This window comes from Ostrinia nubilalis, chromosome 29, assembly GCF_963855985.1.
Source record: "Ostrinia nubilalis chromosome 29, ilOstNubi1.1, whole genome shotgun sequence".
In the NCBI taxonomy this organism is placed as follows: Eukaryota; Metazoa; Arthropoda; class Insecta; order Lepidoptera; family Crambidae; genus Ostrinia; species Ostrinia nubilalis.
The window spans coordinates 4,678,383-4,700,704 of NC_087116.1; the positions used below are offsets into that span (position 1 = coordinate 4,678,383).

General features: G+C 40.9%; 1 protein-coding gene across 1 annotated transcript in view; it reads right to left on the reverse strand.

The window, feature by feature from the left end:
* Positions 1 to 22,322, reverse strand: part of LOC135085613 (neurofibromin-like) — a 90,424-nt gene that overhangs the window by 21,707 nt on the left and 46,395 nt on the right. The window contains exons 29-47 of the mRNA XM_063980389.1: positions 20,409 to 20,525; positions 19,743 to 19,897; positions 18,961 to 19,118; positions 17,397 to 17,540; positions 12,894 to 13,072; positions 11,703 to 11,838; positions 11,159 to 11,249; positions 10,205 to 10,379; positions 9,505 to 9,688; positions 8,638 to 8,693; positions 7,522 to 7,719; positions 6,272 to 6,394; positions 4,493 to 4,631; positions 3,648 to 3,812; positions 2,890 to 2,991; positions 2,257 to 2,394; positions 1,105 to 1,291; positions 653 to 759; positions 122 to 198 (exon numbers count right to left, since the gene is read on the reverse strand). Of these exons, the coding sequence (XP_063836459.1) occupies positions 122 to 198; positions 653 to 759; positions 1,105 to 1,291; positions 2,257 to 2,394; positions 2,890 to 2,991; positions 3,648 to 3,812; positions 4,493 to 4,631; positions 6,272 to 6,394; positions 7,522 to 7,719; positions 8,638 to 8,693; positions 9,505 to 9,688; positions 10,205 to 10,379; positions 11,159 to 11,249; positions 11,703 to 11,838; positions 12,894 to 13,072; positions 17,397 to 17,540; positions 18,961 to 19,118; positions 19,743 to 19,897; positions 20,409 to 20,525 (2,631 nt within the window). The remainder of the gene's footprint in view (positions 1 to 121; positions 199 to 652; positions 760 to 1,104; positions 1,292 to 2,256; positions 2,395 to 2,889; positions 2,992 to 3,647; positions 3,813 to 4,492; positions 4,632 to 6,271; positions 6,395 to 7,521; positions 7,720 to 8,637; positions 8,694 to 9,504; positions 9,689 to 10,204; positions 10,380 to 11,158; positions 11,250 to 11,702; positions 11,839 to 12,893; positions 13,073 to 17,396; positions 17,541 to 18,960; positions 19,119 to 19,742; positions 19,898 to 20,408; positions 20,526 to 22,322) is intronic.

The following is a 22,322-nucleotide window of genomic DNA, read 5'->3' on the forward strand; positions in this document are numbered from 1 at the left end:
CGAGGTGTTTTAAAAGGTATTACTTATTGACAGTGTAAACTACAGAATTTTATCCACAACAATCAGAAAACATCAATACAAGAAAAAAATAGTCGAAAAGTATATAATTAACCATACATACCTGACCATATTGGCTAGCCATGGAGTCATGTACTCCAAACACAAATGCTTCAGTTCAATCGTAGATCCCCTGAAGCCCTAAAATAAAAGAAAGATAATTTTAATACATATTAAGTACAACTAAAAATCTTGGACAAACGATTATTCTAAAACGGGACTACTCCCTCCTCTCGTTCCCACCGCTGCAACTCCTGTGTAGCCAGGATCTACAGCTTGACCGCCAATAACCCAACCAGTGAAGGCCAAGTTTGTCCCGGGGGAAAGTTCAACTGTCATTTTTTTAGTAATGTGTTATTTCACAAATTACTAATAGTCCCGTTAGCCCTTCGTACTAAGCTAAATATGCTTATATCACGAGTGAGCTCACCACAATAGTCGAGCGTCGGCGGGGACCGAATTGGACCCGCAATGAAATTAATCAAAAGAACATAAGAGGAGTTCGAAGTTAAGATTACAATTTTCATATAAACGATGATACAACGTAATGTTGAACTAATGAACCTTTATTCGAAGTTGAAAATGTGAACCGTACCTGAATGCATTCTTCCAAAAACTCTAGAGTCAAATGCGGTTCGTTGTGAGCCAGTTTCTCGCTGATGGACTTGATGAAGATTGTGTTATTTGACGGGATGCAAAGACCTGTAACGTTTAATTAATTAATGAATATCTTTGGACATTTAGGCAGGTATTTGACCATTTGTCCATATCCATATATTGGTCTTCTAAAATCGTCGATAAAATTTTATCATAGCATGATTTAACAAAGACTAACCGTAGCCCGACGAAGTCATGAGCTGTCCCTCAATCTTCAAATGAAAGGTGGTAGTTAACGCACAGAGTTGGTTAAATAGGCTGGTTAAATGAGTAGCAGCTAACTTGACCTAGGATGCGCGCCACGATAATTTTTTATCGATTTTTCATGCATTTGTCGTCTAAAATCGTCGATAAAATGTTATCACGGCATGATTTAACAAAGACACTAACCGTAGCCCGACGAAGTCATCAGCTGTCCCTCAATCTTCAAATGAAAGGTGGTAGTTAACGCACAGAGCTGGTTATAGGCCGCCGTCCGAAGGTTGGGGTCGCACGACCCGAGATTCAAAAGAGCCATGTTGAGCAACGTGCCCGGCACATCTTTGGGGCGAATCTTCTGGTGGACCGTCACTGAATCCTACGGAGAAATGATGTCATCATCATCAAGTTACTAATGCCTTGATCACACGTACCGAGCAAACGGGCGAGACAGTGCTCTCGGTCGAGTACTGTACTGTGTATGAACATTACGCCGAGTGCTCGGCCGAGCGCTCGAGTATGTGACTCGCTCACCCAACTGTCTCGACCGAGTAAGCAATTTACTGTCTCGCCCGTTTACTCGGTACGTTACGTGTGATCAAGGCCCGTATTCACAAACATTACTATAAGGTCTCACAGTGCGCGTGGACGCACAGGGTGACACACGAAACAATCACAGAGCTCTATTCAACGCTGTGCGTTCGATTTGCTGCTTCACTTAAGGAAGCATCATTGAATACGGGCGTTATAGTGAAACGATTCTGAAACGTCAAAATTGGGACTAAGGCCCGGATTCCACCAAAGCGGAGCGGAGCGGAGAAGTGTCGTGGCGTCAAAGCTTTCTATAGAATTTGACAGCATATGTATGCCTTCAAGCCGGAACGCAGCCAATCTACATCCATTTATAATTTGACAACCTATGTATACCTGTGGTTCACAATAAACGTATTTTAAATTTAAATTTGAAATCTGATTGGTTATATCAAAACACTTCTCCTTTCCGCTTTGGTGGAAACCGGGCCTAAGGCACCAAGGATTTCTGCCTTGTCACAATCTATGATGAGAAATCGAGTCAAGTTTGGAGCTTCATAGAGTAATTTTTTGCGAACCGGTTTTTTAAAAGAAACATCCCTACACTATCAAAAGTATCATCATTTCAATCAAAAGACGTCCACTGCTGGACAAAGGCCTCCCCCAAGGATTTCCGCAACCAGGCGCTTCCCGCGACCCTCACCAAATCTTTTACCTAAAACATATAATCTTGCGAACTCTATCTACAACTTATCTGACAGATAAAGAGCTTCCTGCTATCTTTATCTACAACATATCTGACAGATAACTCACCGGCTGGCTCAGCTCCCATCTGTTCCTGATATGTATGATGGACTGCACTATGTTATCGCAGTCATTGTGTATGAAGCTCAGAGGCGTTCCTTCGTTGATGATTGAGAGGGAGAACTGATTGTCATCCACTAGGCACACCTGAAACGTAAATGGCACATTTGAACAGTAGCATTGTTAAAAAAGTAAGGGCAAACGTGTTTGCAGTGTGCCGCGAAAAACCGATTCGTTCTCAAATTTCACAATTGTGTGTTCACACGACAGTAAATTTTTACGGGATCCTGCATTACTGTATCCCGCACAACTGGATTGCCGTGGGAAAGGGCCCCGGCCCATTTGAACAGTATAATTGTGAAACTAATAAGGTAGAAAGCACAGTTCAATAGTAGTATCAATAAAAGTAATACAAATGGCATATTTGAACCGTAGAGTCATCTAAGATTTTAGGCACATGGCACACTTAAACAGTAGAATTATGAAACAAGGCAGGCACAAGGCACATTTCAACAGAAGAATCAATAAAGTGATGAGGCACATGGCACATTCAAACAATATGATCATCAAATAAATGTGGCACATTCAAACAATCAGGCTTTATTGATGCACATACGTCATACACTCATTAATGGACCTTACCTCGTCAATTTCTGATGCGTAGTACACATCATTTAACAGGACTGGCAAGCCCAGTACTTTGGTCTTCTCCACCGAGGTAATCTGAAGCGCTGTGGGCCCCACCTGCAAAGATAATAACGTGAATCAAAGATATTTTCAGAACAGAACACCCTTTCTTTGTAGGAGTAGACTATTGGATCAAATGGAACAAATATGCGAACATCAGGCCTCCCCAGTCCGTCTGGACATCCTCTAGTAAATTAGAGAGCGTTTTGATGATCTGATGATAATTTTGAAGAGCTTACGTGAGTTTCAGTGAATTTCTAAACACCAAGTTTTCATGTAAAGTAATAGACTTTGTTCCATATCTGCAATAGGGATGTTTCATGGGTAAAATATTAATCTCTTGAATTAGCCCGCCAGTTGACTTATTGAAAATACCCAACGCGTATTTTTCGTCTTATCAAATCAATGAATAGCGTATTATTCGCCTTATCAAAAAGCTCAAAAGTGGAGCCCGTGACGTCACTGCGTGTTCGTTCGTTCGTCTCAGTTAAATAACGTCCATTGCTGGACAAAGGCCTCCCCCAAGGTTTTCCACAATGAACGGTCCTGCGCTGCCCGCATCCAGGCTCTTCGCGCGATCGTCGGTCCACCTAGTAGGAGTCCTGCCCACGCTACGTCTTCCAGCCTGTGCTTTCCACTGTGTGTTAAGTGTCCAATATTTTTAGAGGAAAGTAGCGTACTATGACATAATCAACTACATCGCTAAGCTGTACCTTAATAGCGACTTTAGTGTCCTTATGCGACAGTTTCAGTGCATTGCTGAACACTTTAAGGTCCTCTTCCAACGCCAGCGTCGCTCCGGGCAGCTTCTGTTGTTCGACATCAACGAACTCGCTAAGACGGCTGTGGTTGTCTATGAAGACCAGCTTTCGGTTGCCCTGTGAGTGTATTAAAAAATATAATTATATGTAATTGTACATTTATGGCTTATGCCCATGAAGTTCCGTTTGTGACAAGAAGTTTTTATCAAAGAGCGTCACCCATCATGAATGCTTCATTATAAAGACACTATCCAAGGTTCCAAATGTCTCTTATGCCTCTACCACACCAACGCGTGCAGATCGCCGGCGCGATCACGGCGCAACCATAGGGAAATGACAGGTCACGTGAACTGTCATGGGTCGCGCGACTTTCGTCTTTGATTGCGCCGGCGATGGCGATCTGCACGCGTTGGTGTGGTTGAAGCTTTATTCATTTGTTCAGTGGTTTAGGTGTGACTACATTACAACATTTTCAACTCAATAGATTTAATGGTACGGGTTCACATTGCTGTAATATTGATACACAAAGATGTTCAGACGTGGCTTACCATATAACATAACTAATTTCAGCCACAGGACGTCCACTGCTGAACATAGGCCTCCCCCAATGCTTTCCATGTTGCCCGGCTGGTAGCGGCCTGCGTCCAGCGCCTTCCTGCTACCTTTATGATGTCGTCGGACCACCTTGTGGGTGGACGTCCCACGCTGCGTTTTCCGGTACGCAGCCTCCACTCGAGGTAGGTATCCCAATCATATTCGAAATTAAAGCTTAACACCCCAAAATAAAGTTCACTTACCCGCAGCGGTGCTAATATGGTGTCATGGAACTTCGTATATTCCCTAACCCAGCTGTTGCAGTTGTATATGTAGCAGGCGTGTATATTTATATACGCCACCTCCGGTAGTACGGTGAACCATTTCTGAAGGAAGTCAGTCCTGGGGATATACAAATTGGGTTTATGAGTTATTTGGCACTAGCTTTCTGCTCGCTTGGACTACTGATACCACCACTGCATACCGGTTTCGGTTACGATTACGGATATTTTTTTATTTCGGATATCCGAAAGTTTCGGTTACGGTTACGAAAATCTATGCTTAAGAATGCAATTTGCAATAGTTGTCCAACACGGTTCATTCATGGCCACACACTTTACGTCGAATAAAAAGTAAAAATTGATACTAGGTGGCATTATAAAGGTAAATCAGGCTGTTATGCCTTTACATTAATGCTATACAAAAAACAATTTTTAAACTGCCTACATCCGAAATTATCCGAAACTTTTGAATCGGTTACGGTTACGGTTTCGGATATTTTTTTATTTCGGATATCCCAAAGTTTCGGTTACGGTTACGGATATCCATAACATCCCTAGCCGGGATCTACAGCTTGGTCTCTAATGAAACCCAACCAGTGAAGGTTGAGTAATTCTGAGGGATAGCTTACTGTCTTGGAACCCGCAACGAATTTAATCAGAAGAATATAAGAGGAAGCCGATATAATCTCGACTTCCTTGCATTGCAAAGGAGACATATCACAGTAAAAGTATTAAATCCTTTTAAGAACAAAAGGGACACCACGGACAAATGGGATATTTATGGGGACCTATCTCGCTTGGACTATTATCATTTGATTCTAGAAACAAACATTGGACCCCTATTTCTCTTACGTCTTCACTACTCTACTCGCTTCGACGAAATATCGAAGTTAGCCAAGTAGTGCAGTTTATTTTCGTTCTGTATTAACAAACGATTGTGTACAGAAAAAACAATAAAATAGCATCACACAAATACGGTCTGAATGCTTTAGACGTAAGGTGCAAAATCCATTGAATCGGGTACAGCCAAAACGATTAATATAGTACATTAGATCAATGGAATCTGCACCGTATATCCGAGACTTAAAGATCATATTCGCTTGAAAACTCAAGACAAAATGTACCCTATGGTTTTTCATGAAGACACATAACACTGAATCTAAAAAGCAATAAATATATGACCTTGCACTACTATCATTCTATGATCGTGGTGAAATTACACAGCGCGTATGATGTTTCAAAAGCTCTAAAATTTATGGTCCCAAAAGAAATACTTCTATGCTATGTACTAGACAGGCTGTTCTAAATTAAAATATTGCTCACTAAAGAATATCCCAGTTAACCCCTCGTACTAAGCTAATATTATTATGATTGTGTTATGAGTGGGTTCACCACAATGGGGTTTGACACCTCACACCTTCATCGTTAGGATATTGTCGCTTCAAATGATTGCCAAATACAGTTAGTTATAATAATAATAATAAATAATAACTTTTTATGAGCTGTCAAAACGCGCATAGATTTGGATGGCAAAGGCGACTATGTAGCCTAAAGCACATCTGACGTCTCCATGACGTTTGACGTCTCAAAAACACCCTCCCGTGCCGCTCTCATACCTCAGGCACTGACTGAGCTAAGCACTGGACCTATAGCTACCCTGTCCCCGTTTCGCCTGTCTAGTATAGGTACTACATAGAAGCTTTGTTCCAGACCATAGCAACCACCCAATGGATATGAGCACGACAGTGACACCCGGTATACCTAAACCTGTTATCCGAGTTGGTGTGCGTGAAGTCTACTATCAGCTCGAACGGCTGCTGGCAGAACGGCTTCAGAGTCAGGATGACGTGGTAGATCAGCAGGTCTGCGTTCACTTCGCCGATCCTGGAACAAGATTATAGTTTTAGAGTGTTTTCAAATTAGGCGATTTAGCAGCGCGACAGACGCGCTGCCGAAAATTTCATACTATGTGACAGCCGATGCCTTCTATACTAACGCCCTAATGTGAAAGCGTTCTTAGAGCCTCATTCACCATCTCAGTGTCAAGTGATTCTCGTTGATTCAGACATGACCATGACATCATGACAGTGACAAGAATGACTCCTAAGATACTTTCTTCTTTTACTTGCTAAGTAGTGTGTATCAACAACATATCCCACTGGTTCACATCATCATCATTTATTTCATCACTAGCTGTGCCCGCGACTTCGTACGCGTGAAAACCCGTTTGGCAACATTTTTCATTTTTGCTCTGCACCTATTACTCGTAGCGTGATGGTATATAAGCCTATAGCCTTCCTCGATAAATAGGCTATCTAACACTGAAAGATTTTTTCAAATCGGACCGGTAGTTCCTGAGATTAGCGCGTTCAAGTAAACAAACTGTTAGATATAAGCATCTATAGGCGCGGGCTGCGACCCGCCCGCGGCCATCTTTCTAATAAAACAGTGTGCATGTGACTTGCTTGTTTGATTGACGTGCGACGTATCGCCCCTTCCTACCAAATACCTAACACAAACAAACAAACTCTTCAGCTTTATAATATTGGTATAGATGTAGTCTTCACTGCAGGAGCACGACCGTCTTCAATGTTTTAGCCTACACTCCCCACACAGGCCAGACGGGTTGGGGAGGCATGATGTTCGCATATTTGTCCTTTAGTCGCCTCTTACGACATCCACGGGAAGAGTGGGGGTGATCCTGTTGTCTGACTGTACGATGCAGAATCGTAATTCGCAACTTCATCAAATGTGTGGTTGCTACATTCAGCTTCTAAAAAACTAAATCGACGATCGCTGATGCTAAACGCGTGTGGTGCGCTAGATGGCGACACAAAACTTTTTGTAGCTGTCAGCCCTATCGCATCGGCACAGTGCCGATCGCTGACGTATGTCAACGAAACGGTGCCCGACTCTCAGACAAGGTAAATTACACCATTTTGACGACATGGAGTAGATATTTTTTTAAACTTTCTGTACGTAGTGTATTATTATCCTGTACTGGTACTCACTTGTATCTCCTAGAGATGAAGTAGAACACGGGGTTGCCCAGCTTGCTGGTGCCCGCCTGGTAGAATATGTTCAGGCTCTTGATGCTCTTGAACTCTTCCTTCTCGTGCATGTTGTGCTTCACTATGAACTCCTCGAAGTTGGTCGAGGACATGTCGATGGAGGACCAGCGGGCGTATGATGAGAAGAGTAAGCCGGAACTGTAGGAAGAGGTATTTGATAAATGTCACAGGACAGAACAAAATGAAATGTTTTTTGTCAATAGTTATTATTTCGAGGGCCAAGTATAGCACATAACTGAGTAGGTTCATGCAGTAATGAGCGGTGACAGTACCACAACGGACACGAAAGTACTTATTAATATTAACTACCTACTGAGTTAATTGCTATATCTATAGCCTTCTTTATTAAATACTAGCTTTCCGCCTGCGGCTTCGCCTGCGTGGACTACATTATACATCTGTTAGCAACGAAAGGATAAACGCTGATTTGGCTATCAAATTACACCTGAGGAACGCGGGGAGTCGTACGGGATAACAAAAATATATTCCTATGAGGCATTCGAACGTTGGCCGCGAGATAGAACGCCATGAGCCGAGAGCCTTCTAAAGTATCAGTGTATTGTGTATCCATGATTGATGGCTTGATTTGGCAAATTATGGTATTGGTGAACAAGTTGTATAGCCTACATATTTTACGAAACCCTATTTTTTTCGAAAATAAAATTTAGCCTATGTTACTCTTTTTTTTATGCATAACAAGGCAGGTATTTGACCACAATCGCACCTGATGTTAAGTGAGATGCAGTCTAGGATTGTACATATCTGCCCTGTAAGTGCCTATTCACTCTCGCCTTGAATAGGCCCGGATTATAGTTTTCGGGAAAGACAGCAGTTACTCGTGGATAATGTAGTTTTCGAATGGTGAAAGAATCTTTAAAAACGGTCTAGTAGTTTTTGAGCCTATTCATTACAACCAAACAACCAACCAAACATACAAAGTTTTCCTCTTTATAATATTAGTGTAGATGATGAGAATGAATCACTCTTAAACTTAAAAATTTCTAAATATTTTCTCAATGTGTAAATTGAGACAACTAAATTAATAAATAAACTTGCCTAGATTCTACGGGCTTGTGCTCTGGTGGTCCCAGGTATGCAAGGAGAGTTGCCATCTGAAAAGAAAAAATATTTTTAGATAAAATATTCTGAATAATCATGTTTCATTCAATTTGTAGAAAAGTAATTTACTTATTGTCTTTCAAAAGCATTACCTTATCAAAAGGCCTCCGTCCTACCGTCTCTACTGCAAGAGAGATAGTCTCCTATTCTCTCCTGATGGTTCCATAGCAGTCTGTGTAGGGCGACGACGTTGGCATCGGTTATGAAGGACAAGTTGTGAGATGTTTGGTCTATGCTCTCTCTCTCCTAGTGGTTCCCTAGCTGGTCTTAGCTCAAATGACACTTATAGGGTACAACTTAAGACGTACCTTGTCAAAAGGCCTCCGTCCCACCGCCTTATGGTCTCTACTGCAAGAGAGGTAGTCCCCTATTCTCTCCTGATGGTTCCATAGCAGTCTGTGTAGGGCGACTACGTTGGCATCCGTTATGAAGGACAGGTTGTGGTATGTTTGAGCCATGCTCTTACTCTCTCCTAGTGGTTCCCTTGCTAGTCTTAGCACAAATGGGTTATTTGTGCTAAGACTAGCTAGGGAACCACAAGATAAGTACGTAACTTGTACTTAAGTACAACTTAAGACGTACCTTGTCAAAGGGCCTCCGCCCCACTGCCTTATGGTCTACTGCAAGAGAGATAATCCCCTATTCTCTCCTGATGGTTCCATAGCAGTCTGTGTAGCTCGACCACATTAGCGTCGGTTATAATAGACAGGTTGTGGGATGTTTGGTCCACGCTCTTTCTCTCCTAGTGGTTCCCTAGCTAGTCTTAGCACAAATGACACTTATGGAGAACAACTTAAGACGTACCTTATCAAAAGGCCTCCGTCCTACTGCCTTATGGTCTCTGCTGCAAGAGAGATAGTCCCCTATTCTCTCCTGATGGTTCCATAGCAGTCTGTGTAGGGCAACCACGTTAGCATCCGTAATGAAGGACAGGTTGTGGGATGTTTGATCCACGCTCTCGCAGTCTGAGGCTATTTGGATGAAGAACCTGAAATACAATTATTGAATTAAAGATAATAGCCAAGCCGAGTGTGAATGGGCATTTGCTGGGCAGGTATTCCATCATATGTCTGTATTTCACTTAACATGAGGTTTGATTGCACTCAAATACCTGCCTTATTCTGCATAAAGAAAACATGAGCGTCGGGAGGCCTTGCTTCAGATAGCGATGGGGAGTAACATAACAACAATGTTAACAACATTATGTTCCGACAGTTGGAGGTATTTATAGTTAAGTCTGTAGTTAAGGATTCCGGGTGAAGCTCGTTTCCACCTTCGGCATTTTATCACTTTCCGTCATGCGAGATGTAAGTAAAGATTATGCTTATTGTGGATAAAAAAATGTTGTTGATGATGAAGCTTTGCCTTACTGACAAAGGTTATTGATTTTCTTGCACTGCTTCTTCTCAGCAATAGGCTAAATTGTTCTCCCGAAGCAGTGATAGGGCTAGGACATGTTATAAGTGCCCTTAAAAGGCCTACTATTAAACATTATTTGACTTACTTTCGTCCAGTCTCAAAGTGCGCCCGCAGGAAGTCGTTGAAAGGCAGCATGTGTTGCTCTTTAGAGAATTCCACGTGGTTCGCGATGTTCTGAAGTATCTTAGACATCAGCATCAGGCCTCGCTTCAGTTTCGCTGGCACGGGACGGCTGACGATGCCCATTTCTTGAGGAGACACTGTTAAAAAAAGGAGTATATTAAAATCTATACTAATATTATAAATGCGAAAGTAACTCTGTCTGTCTGTCTGTCACGCTTTCACGCCTAAACCACTGAAGCGATTTTGATGAAATTTGACATAGAGATAGTTTGAGGAAAGGACATAGGATAGATTTTATCCCAGTTTTTGAAACAGGGATAAAAACAAAATACCACGCGGCAAAGCCGCGGGCGGAAAGCTAGTAGTTCATAAAACTGATAGCCGTTGGGGTACGGGACTATTCCCACCTCTCGTTCCCACCGCTGCAACTCCTGTGTAGCCAGGATCTACAGATTGACCGCCAATAACCCAACCAATGAAGGTCAAGCTTGTCCCAGTTTGGCTGTTAGGGTAGAAAAGTAATCGAGTGGCGTGGTATAGGCAGGTCTTTCACTCGGTGGACCAACGACGTTGTACGTTTATTATTGTAACTCTTATTTAATACACGCGTGTAAGTGTGCCTAAATTAATGACTGTATGAAAATGTTGTGAATACCTACGCTTATTTATCTGACTCAAAACTAACTAAAAACATTCAAAATCGCTGACATACACCTTTCATACTACATGTGTTCCTACAACGTAATGAAGATCACAAGAAACGACTACATGCGGGCAGTAACTTAGCTGTCAAAACAGTTGCACGCTAAAGGTTGATCGCGTGTGATCGCGTTGGTTTGACGGAACCTTAAGGGAAAGCTTATGGGGTCTATACTTGAGGCAGTAGATTTTTTTAGACAATTATTTATTTACTTACCAATAGCTGGATTGATGAATCTCAAGAATAAAACGGTGCCAACAGCACCCACGCTTGTCTGTGGGAACTGAGCGAAACGCTTGCTGAGTACCTGTGGATAAAATATAAAATACTATTGACAATGATGCAGGAGTTTACTCGATTTACACGTGTTAAGTAGGCTAGTAGGTAACTAAATTTTAACTTAACTTTAAATCTCTATCTAAACATCAAGATATGAAACTGCTTGTCAAAACGTGTCAAGTGACAAGCCCCGCCCACCATCTTACCCGAAAAATTAAGTTAAAACTTAGCTACCTACTTATCTACTTAATACCTGTAAATCAGCCTTAAGTCTAATGCTTCCCTCGTCTCCATCTTGTTCTGTCCCTGTCCCCTTATTTCTGATGCCCATTTTCACCATCAGTCCCTAATTTTTAAGTTACTCCAATGGTAAAACATAACAGGAATCTTGTTTTCATATGGGTCACTTAAAATTAGGGATTGATGGTGAAAACAGGCATTACTCTCTCTTTTATACTCTCTCTTCCCATCTTTTAAATACCTGGTAAAGACAGTGGCACATGCTCCTCAACTGCGGAGGGAATTTGTCCGCAGAGTTGACGATGCGATCGAATACTTCTTTTGTGAGTTCGATCAGGTTGGTGCGGTTCACTTCGATATCTTGGCTCGGATCCAGTCTGGAAGATAGATAAATCAAATCAAATCAAAAATATTTATTCAATTTAGACCAGTACTCATGAACGTCAAAGATAATAAAAAAGGTAGCCCTTAGATAGATAGAGAATATTTGTATGTTGGTACTCCACATAAAACTGAAATACCCAATAGTTTGGGAGATGCATATGTCAGAGGGATTACAAACTAAATCAGATTTGAAACAGTGATCACGCGTTTGTCTTAATGAATATTGAATCGCTTATATTTTCATCAAAATCTATGCACCAGAGTTGTCCGGAATAGCTGCACCATTAAAATGTTCTATCCACATTATGGGTCTTTTTTTACACATCAGGAAAATTAATTAAACTGAAGGCCTCAAAACATGTGAATTGAGAGCACGGAATACCATCATCGGCTTCATAGACAAGTCTAGCCTTACGTAGCGGGGTCAACTTCGAAGCTAAAGTCGGTCTGACCATCGAACTGGTCCAACAACGTCACCACCAATGACTCCAGAAAGCCTTAGAGACATACTCGTAGACTAAAACTAGATTTAGAATAGGTTGAGCCTTACCTAGCAGGGTCAACTTCGAAGCTAAAGTCGGTCTGACCATCACACTGGTCCAACAACGTCACTACCAGCGGCTCGAGCAAGCCCTGAAGGTACTCACGGCCGTATATCTTGAAGCAGAACGAAAACGCGCCCCACCATTCTTCCGCGAATGTTTGAGTGTTATCGGTCCACGCTAAATGCTCCATGAGTGCACACGCACACTACAGTAATGCCTTACGGCTTGCTCGGACCACACTCCCCGCACCCCGCGCGACCGGGACCACACATTGCTGGGGCGCGCCCGAGTGGATGACACGATCTATACTGAATTAAAACTAGGATTTCAGTGTGTATAGCCTTACCTGGCAGGGTCAACTTCGAAGCTAAAATCAGTCTGGCCATCAAACTAGTCTAGCAGTGTCATCATAAAATATTATATCCATCTAGACACTCGGTAGCGTGTCAAGCCAAGTTCTAGAAGATTTTACTAAGAGGTCTACTTCGAAACTAAAGTCTCACCTAGCGGGGTCAACTTCGAAGCTAAAATCAGTCTGACCATCAAACTGATCCAACAGCGTCAACACCAATGGCTCCAGCAAGCCCTGAAGGTACTCATGGCCGTATATCTTGAAGCAGAACGCCATCACCTTGCTGCCGAGCGAGTTGCCGCGGAATAGTGTCTGCATACAGTCTGATACCTGTTGGAGGATAGACGATTTTATCGCAAGGACAGTAAAATTGAAATTCAAACAAACCAAAGGGTGCAAACCACTCAAAGGACTGCAAAGATCTGCTAAGAAAGGATTTTACAAAATTTACACCTAAGGCTCGTCATGTACGGCCAGCTTGAAGCATCTAAAATATGGTATAATTATTCTGAACGTTTTCATCGATAACACAAATCACACATTTTTCCGGAGCTAAGCCAGGCCTGTTCATCTCCGCGAGTTCACATCGAAAACAAAACACGCACGATAGCCCACCTACAGGAGGCGATTCGACAAGGCGTCACATACGAGATACGAGCGAGCATTGACACACGCACGTGTACTCTTGTATTATGGAAAAAAATAAAAAAATACTGTGTAAAAAATACTGTGCAGTATTTAACTGCCTAAATAATAATAAAAACACACAATGTACTTTTTTTAAGTTGCCTGAAGACACTGAGAGGTAAATAAGTGGTTATTGTTATTCATGATAATTCATGCAAATTCATGTATTTCTTCCGACATTTTCCGCGATTTGGCACTTCACGTCACACATTAGTTTGCCGAAGTTCGCCGAGCCAGCTATTGTCAATTATTATAGGTGTCAAACAGGATAGGGTCTTTGCGCTGGTTTTCGTCCAACTATCGGAGTTGCCAACTTTGTGATCTTAAAATACCCTTACATAAATGTATCATATTATTTTATGTCGTTCGAGTGCTCATAAAGGCAGTCAACTAAAGTCCATACTGCAACGCACACACAATCCGCACCGTAACGTAAACGCCTTGCCTCGCCGATGACAGTGCGCGAAGGGCAATGACAGCTCGCAAAACACTGACGTATATCAATGTCTCATGGACTTGGCGTAACTTTAAAATAAACGTACTCGGTACATTACGCACACATTTACACGCATTATAAATACATACACGATTTAAGAAAACAACATGGCCGCAATATAGGCAATCAGCTGACAGGTATTTGTGTGTGTGTGTGTGTGCGTGTAGTTGTCAGCTGATTGCCTATAAATATGTTGTTTTCTTAAATCTTGTATGTAGGTACCTACTCGGCACAAGTCAGGTAGTTAGTGACGTCACATGAAAATGTTGCCAGAATGAGTACTGACCAAACATTATCTATTTCTTTTTTTTATACATCACCAGGGGTAAGTTAGAAAGAGATAAACAGCTGTTTGTCATTAATTTGTCGAATTTTTGTATAGGTCTATATTTCCTCTCCACTATTACCTCCATGCCACAAAAGGCGATACGTTGTTGATCCCTTTCCGAGTTGATTTGCCTGCTATATGACCTGAGCTATGCTTTAAAAAAATGACCCTTAGTCATCTAAGATTTAATTTTGTATGAAGAAGTTTAATAAACACTTAAAATTGTGTTTATAATGCTATCAATTAGACATACGTGCCAAAAATTTTTCCTGTCAGCACGTTTTTTTTCTAGCGCGATGATTTTTGCAATGTACCGGTGACCGGTGTATGGCCGCGCATTTACGTAATTTTTTGGAACTCACTACTTTTTAAATTACATTTTGATTTAGGTAGAACTGTTGCTTAGGCATTATAGATTGCAACAAAACTAGCGCGGGATGGCTACTGCCTTCTGTGAATACAATACTTTGTATTCAAATTTTACGCATGTGTTTATGGCAGCTCAGTGAAATAGACGAAAACCGAAGTTAGATAGAAAACCAGCACAATGACCCTACTTTCAAAAATTAATATTGTGATTTTATAAATCACTTAAACAACTTTATATTAATTTGCGGTACGAAGTACGCCGGGACAGCTCGTAAAACAAATTCATTATTTACATATTACTAATTTATCAACTTTGTTCATTGTTAGTTCATTAGTTGTTCGTGTTTCGTTTGGGTTAGACCAAGAGCCGAATGCAAAAAATAAATGTTACTTAATTATATTAATCCTACAAAAAACGGACGGACGTGTGCAAGTCTAATAGCCATATACTTGGTTAACTCATTTTAAAAAGTGCACAAAAACGTTCTATGTTCAGACAGACTATATGACGAATCTATAAGGGTTCAGTTTTTGCCATTTGGCTACGGAACCCTAAATACCGTATCAAAATCTGTTGCATAGTTTTAAAGATCTAAGCATACATAGGGACAGACAGACAGGAAAGCGACTTTTTTTTATAATTATAACGTAGTGATGATGGGCATATAGACCAAATAAATACATTTTGATTTAAGGGGGGGACATCGTAAGAGCCATTCACATTTTTATCAGAAAGTTAATAAATTAATATATTTAGGTTTTTGAAATCTAAAACAGCCAGGAAATCAAAGAGGCAAACATGATACCTTTGTGATTTTATAGGAATTTTATTGTAAAACACGGTCATGTCGGTCATATTAAACTTTTATAAAAAAATCCAGAGGTAAATGTTTTTTTTCGAGAAAAATTTTTTCTAATCGTGTTTTCGAAAATATCATCCCATCACACATACGTTCTGTAATACATAATATTGAAAACAGTGCGAAATATCGTCAATTGCAGTTTTCACATACTAAGGGCCCATAATGAAATTAGTATAATGTTTGTTTATGTAATAAAATTTGGTTTGAAATACCTACTGAATTGAATTTTTATTTCTTACTAGCTTTTTGGCTTCGCCCACGTGAAATAAATTGTCACAGTTATGTGTGTTATAAAATATTTAGGTGCTAGCTCTTACACTATATAACTGGCGGCCGCATGTAGCTGCGCGTTGCCGCGAAGAGCAGTGAATGCAAGTGTGGTGCGCTAGATGGCGACACAGTAGCTTCTTGTAGCAGTCAGCCCTATGGCATCAAGACAGTACCGATCACTGACGTATGTCAACAAAACGGTGCTCGACTCTTAAGACAAGCTAAATTACACCATATTGTTGATGACATTGAGCATACATTTTTTTGAATACCTTCGCGAAGAAAAACTTCTGTACGTAGTACTTATTATTATTCTGTGGCTAAGCCAACAAGGGAAATCGCCTTAGAATTAGGTACATCTAAAGATATTAACTCAATGCTGACTGACTGATTGACATAGTGATCTATCAACGCACAGCCCAAACCACTGGACGGATCGGGCTGAAATGGCAATGCCAGAATTTGTATGGAAGGTGGCGTCCTTTCTTTTTCGCGCGGCCATCGACCAAACTTTGTTTTTTGATTACAAAATAGTGTAATAAACCAAACTTACTATGACATGTATACCTCTAAACTCAGTCTGAACTGAGTTAGAGCATTAGAAGTTTGATGATTTGATTTTTGCGCGCACGTTTTGTAAGAAATTGCAAGAAAATATTGCGCTATTTTTTATTGCGCTGATTCTGCTCCATACTGATGTCTGGAGCCTTTAATGGATGGTATTGTTTGTTTAAACATACAGTGTGACTATTTTTCTTTTTTTTTTTTTTTTAAAAAGACGCCAATTTCCGGCATTGTCTTTTGACATGCAGGTAGATGTTATGACGTAGGCATCAGCTAAGAAAGGATTTTACGAAACTCCACCCCTAAGGGGGTAAAACGGGATCCACGCGTACGAAGTTGCGGGCGGTCGCTAGTAGATAATAATATGCAGTTCACTCCAGTAGTGAAATACAAGCAAAAATGGCTATCAGCTCTGTGCGGAGTTCTTTCTGTGATTGCGACAACGCGGCGTTAGAGATGTGGCGCGGCGTTAGAGATGTGGCGCGGCGTTAGAGATGTGGCGCGGCGTAAAGCCTGGTCCGTGAGCACGTAGAATCCCGTCCAATGACCCCAAGCTGCCCATCCTTGTCGCTCGCACGTAATTATGTTGCTGACGCGCTCGCACACTCACTGCGGGCGCTCGTCGCACAGTCGCGACAGCAATATAATTACGCGCGAGCGATAAGGATGGGTAGCTTGGGGTCATTGGACGGGATTCTACGTGCTCACGGACCAGGCTTTAGTGATGTTACATGCGTGACGTGGCGCGAACACACACCCTTTAATTTACCTACTATCCGTTCGCTTTAAGTTTACCGCTGGCGATATGACGTCACTCAAAGGGAAGCGTCTATAACTATAACTATATTTAATTTTAAAATATTTTTTATTTATTATTATTGATAAAAAAATGTGTATTTAATAAAAATGTATTTTTAAAAATAAGACACATTAATTGCGTTTAATCACTAACTAATTGCGTTTAATCGCGGTTGGGAGAGGGGCCAAGCATTCCACAAACCGGAAAACTTAGCGCGAACGGGTATCAATCATCATCTATCCTACTGAGACTGACAGTGGTATCAAATTCACACTTACCTCGACTTCTCTATAGAATATGTTCCACAACAGCGGAGCAAGTAGGTGCTTAGCGTCGAACAGAGTCACGAACACGCGGGCCAGTTCGTCCATTTGAGAAGTGCTGACCACGTTGGCTAGGGCCATTGCGATTGGCAGTTCACCCTGGAAAACAAAAATGTGAGACTTTTAAAATCCCTCTATCTCCTTAATCTACTCCCCTCCCTATTTAGTAATAGGGAATATGCAAGGTGTTTTTATTTCTCACATTTCATAAGCCTTCATTATCAAATCAATCAGTGCTTTTCTTTAACAATTTCAAAAGATACCTACGAAATAATAATATAGACGTTAGAGATCTCATGACGTCATTGGTCATGTTAGAACGACATGCAGAGTCCCATACAAGTTACCACAGTATATATATGAGCTAAAGCAGTACGGAAACTTAGCCCTTTCGGCGAGATAAATACCTACACTTCAACTGAGTGTCACTCTTAATCTTTATAAAATTAATAAGGTTCTTACTTACTTATTTACTAAAACGTTTATTTAGGTTTTTTAATTATCAAATTCCTAATGGAATAAATTAATTGACTAAGTAGTTAACAAAAAAATAAAACGTTAATTATTCTATAATGATCGAATACATAATCGAATAAATTGATTAAGTACTATTAGAGGCCGGTAGAAGATCTATTCTCATAAATAAAATACCGGATATTTACTTTCACATACCTATTGCCTCATTTTAAATACAGTTCATCACTTAGTACAAAAGCGTGCGGAGCAAATTACTTTATCAAATAGAACACATAAATTGTTAAAAAGCGTAATTACGTAATTTAAAAAGAACTATTACAAAATCAGATGTAAGCATTTTATTTAAAAAGTAATATTTAATCATTTTTACAATTCAGAATTATTACGAAGTTTAAAAAATGAAAGTTCTGGTTTTAAACATGCCGAGTTCGAGCAGCCGTATACTACGCAATACACTCGTGGCATGTTTTTAAAAATACAGCGGACAGTGCATGCAATAAAATTATTATTAAAAACACAACGCGCGCGACACTCGCGACGGATGGACTGCGAGGTTCGCTTAGAGCTCGTGTAAAGCGTGCGTCTGTGTGCGTGAGTCTGATTTCGAGCGTTTGTATGAAGCTTCCGTACTGTTTGATTTATCTACTGTGAAGTTACTATGGGCGGGAGATATTTGACGTCACGCTCAGCTATTTCCATACAAAGTTTAAACACTAGTAACTTTTTTGTTCCCAGTAAGATTTCAATACAAATTTTTCATAAATTATATGATTTACTAAAGTGTTTATTTAAGCTAGCGTCCACTTGTCGGTATCGTACGCAACGGACGCATCGTACAAAACACATCATATCGGGTGTGCGATGCGTACGATGCGGACAGGTGGACGCACTTATATGAGTTTCCATATAAATAATACTACGATCCGTTGCGTGCGATACGTCAGATGCGTACGATACCGACATGTGGACGCTTAGCTTTATACATAATTTATTAACTTTTAAAATCGATGCACAGTATAGAATAATAAAAAGTACTTCTTACCTTATCAGAAATCATGGTGACCAACTGCACCAGCTGTTCGAACCGGTCTGCCAAGACGGTTTCCGCCAGGGTGTCGAACTCTGTCCCTTGGTGCAGGATCTTCGTCAGGACTTCCATGAACGCTGCCCTGGTCTGCAGGTCGCGGTGGTAGCCTAGGTCTGTAGAGGAATTTGGGTTAAAGTCCGGTGGCCGAGCTCGTAGAATTTCGTCAAATGATCCCAAGCTACCCATCCTTATCGCTCGCGAGTAATTATGTTGCTGTCGCACTCGCACACTCACTGCGGCCGCCCGTCGCAGTCGCGACAGCAATATAATTACGCGCGAGCGATAAGGATGGGTAGCATGGAGTCATTGGACGAAATTCTATGTAATCGGCGACCGGACTTTAGAAACAGTTATAACGACGAGTAAGCCGAGTATAGGTTTTGACAGGTGACAACGTCAAACACTTCGCAACGATTTTTGTCTCACTTTGGAAGAAGCGCTTGTATGAAAGCCTTCATACAAGCGCTTCTTCTAAAGTGAGACAAAGATAGATAGCCATCTATCTAGGTTTTACTAATCTAACACCCGTATTCACAAGAGATGCTTGCTTGAGTGAAGCAGCAACGCTATGCGAAGTCGAACGCACAGCATTGAATAAAGCTCTGTGATTGGTTCGTGTGTGTCACTCCGCTACTCAAGTATTGTCTAGCAATACGTTTTTGGGACCGTGTCCACACGCACTGTGAGACCTGATAGTAATGTTTGAGAATACGGGTATAAATGACATGATAACTTACCGATGCTATGCATAAGTCCCGAGTCGATGTTAGCGCTCAGTAGATTGGACATTGCCTGGATGGTAGCAGTGCGTAACGGCTCCAACCGTCCCGGACCCTCGGCCAATTCCACCTCGTTGCAGTCGTTCAGCAAGTTCATGAACAGAGTGAAGTACCTGTGGAGTGGTTAACTGGATGATGAAGAATGTGCATTTAGAAAATGCGCACTTTTCTATACTAATACAAACGTTTTATTATTATTCTTGTTTGTAAAAAAAAGTGCGCATTTTGCAAAGTGCACATTCTGCGTCAAATACTTTACTTTTGCAAAAACAGAAACTAATCAGAATATCCTTGAAGTTACTTAAAAAACTTTGATTTGAAAATAACAGACTTTTGAGTTTTTTTTTTTTTCAGGTTTTAAATTGACATACAAGTAAAGGACGTAGCAAATTTATCAACCCAGAAAGGGATCGTAAAGTAAACGCCTCGCCCTCGCCTCACGGTTGACAGTGCGCGAAAGGCGATGACAGCTCGCGTAAGGCGATACGGTGTTGATCCCTATCCGAGTTGATAAGTCTGCTATGACCGTTATACAGCTATGGTAAGTTGCACCAATCGAGAGTTCCAACCTTTCATCACCCTTCAACCTGCTTACATTCGAAAAACAGCTCTAACGTCACTTACTTGAGAAACAGTTGGCTTTTAGCTTCCATCAGATCCCCTCTATCAGACTCTTCAGGTTGAAGCGGTAGGCCTTTCAACAGCGCTGCGACTGCCTCCATGCACGCTTGATCAAGCTCCCTGCAGCATACCAGGTACCTGACCAGTCGTATTGGCGCTTTAGCCGTGACCCTTGAAGGGCTACTTGGGATACAAAGGCTATAGGCATAGCCTGGAGAAGCCACTACTTGGGATAAGTTTGGGTGGGTTCATGCGATGTAGGTTGAATTGGAGTAAAAGGAGATGGATTTTGGAAGCATTCGATAGCTAAATATCGTGCGGATTTGTACAACGAAATGCATTGTAAAAACGTTATTTTTGCTTTTACAAAGTTCATCGTTTACGATTTGTAAAATAAACTGACTTCGACAAATTCAAAGTTTATTACAATTCCAGTGCACCATTCTACCTCTATATCCTAAGAAAGAACTCAACCTGTTAGAATGCAGGTTACACACCTGTGTTTTAATTGTAGAATTTATTTGGCAGAAATTAAAGAATTTGGCTGGCATTCGCTGTAAAAAGTGTTGTAAATAATTTTCAGTTTTATGCAACATGTTCATTTTCGTATTCGATTAAAGATATGAATGCTTCCAAAATACGTGTTTGGTCATAATAGTGACTGTTGTAAAAGTCTTAGCTAGAAAGAAGGAAACATCCTAATAGATACTGAGAAGGATTCTGCGTAGAATAGAATATCATTAGTTGCATGCAGTAAAAGGCGGGCTTCTGCAGATCAGGTCCTGGAGTACTTTTTCTTCTTTCTGAAATACTTCTAACAGGGCCAAGGGGGCAAAAAAGATAGTTTGAAGAAGGAAACTGCTAAGATGACTCAGTGTTAGCATATGTGTTGATATTCAAGCAGTGTTGATAGAACTATACAAAAGACGAGGTACAGACTATCAAAAATATTTTCGTGTCAAAGTTAAGTCGATAGCACATTAAACGATATAAATAAGTCGCGAGCCATTTTAAACTTTACTGTAAGTAATAAATGGCAAGTGACTTGAGTTACGTGGAATTGCAAAAAGTAAGGCTAAGTTGCACCACCTAACTTTAACCGTGACTATAACGATAACCGGTGTTTTTGTACGGACTTTGCCAGATCTTTGACGTTTGTTAAAGTCAAAGTAAGATGGTGTAACCCAGCCTAATATTGTCACTACGAGTGCAACGCCGCGCAACTCTCTCAAAAGCCATTTTAAATTTTACTGTAAGGGAATAAAGTTCAAAATGACATGACGACAATAGCCCAACGGTGTCGGTGTCGGACTGGCCAACTCGAGAACCGAGGATGCTGGTTTGAACGCCGCCACCGCTGGACTATTGTGGTGAACCCACTCGTAACACAAGCATATTCAGCTTATCACGAGTGGTTAATGGGACTATTAGTAATTTGTGCGAAACAAATAACTAATATTCTTTATAACAAGTGACAACAATTACACCGCAACTTTTTAAGTACATCTAAAAATTTATGGGCGAATCGGTACCCGATAGTATCGGACACAAACGATGGATTAGACATGCAATTTCAAATATCGAACACTAGTTTCCTCGCTCATAGTAAATGTCTGCAAGCGAGACAGATATTGTCAGTCCGACTTCAGCGTCAGAGTAGACAGATTATACACATACAAATCTTTTCTAGTGTATGGCCTCAACTCTCGTTGAGCGACCTATATCACATTTTTTGTTCGATAATTTCAAAATATCGATTCTTAAAATTTTAACTGGACATTTAATATGTTTATAGATGACCTACACTGAATCATCCCAGCTAAGAAATTGTCAGAAGGGCGCTACTATCTGTACTGGATTATTAGTTCTGATTATTGCCACGTTGGGCAACCATATAATTATGACATTTACAGGACG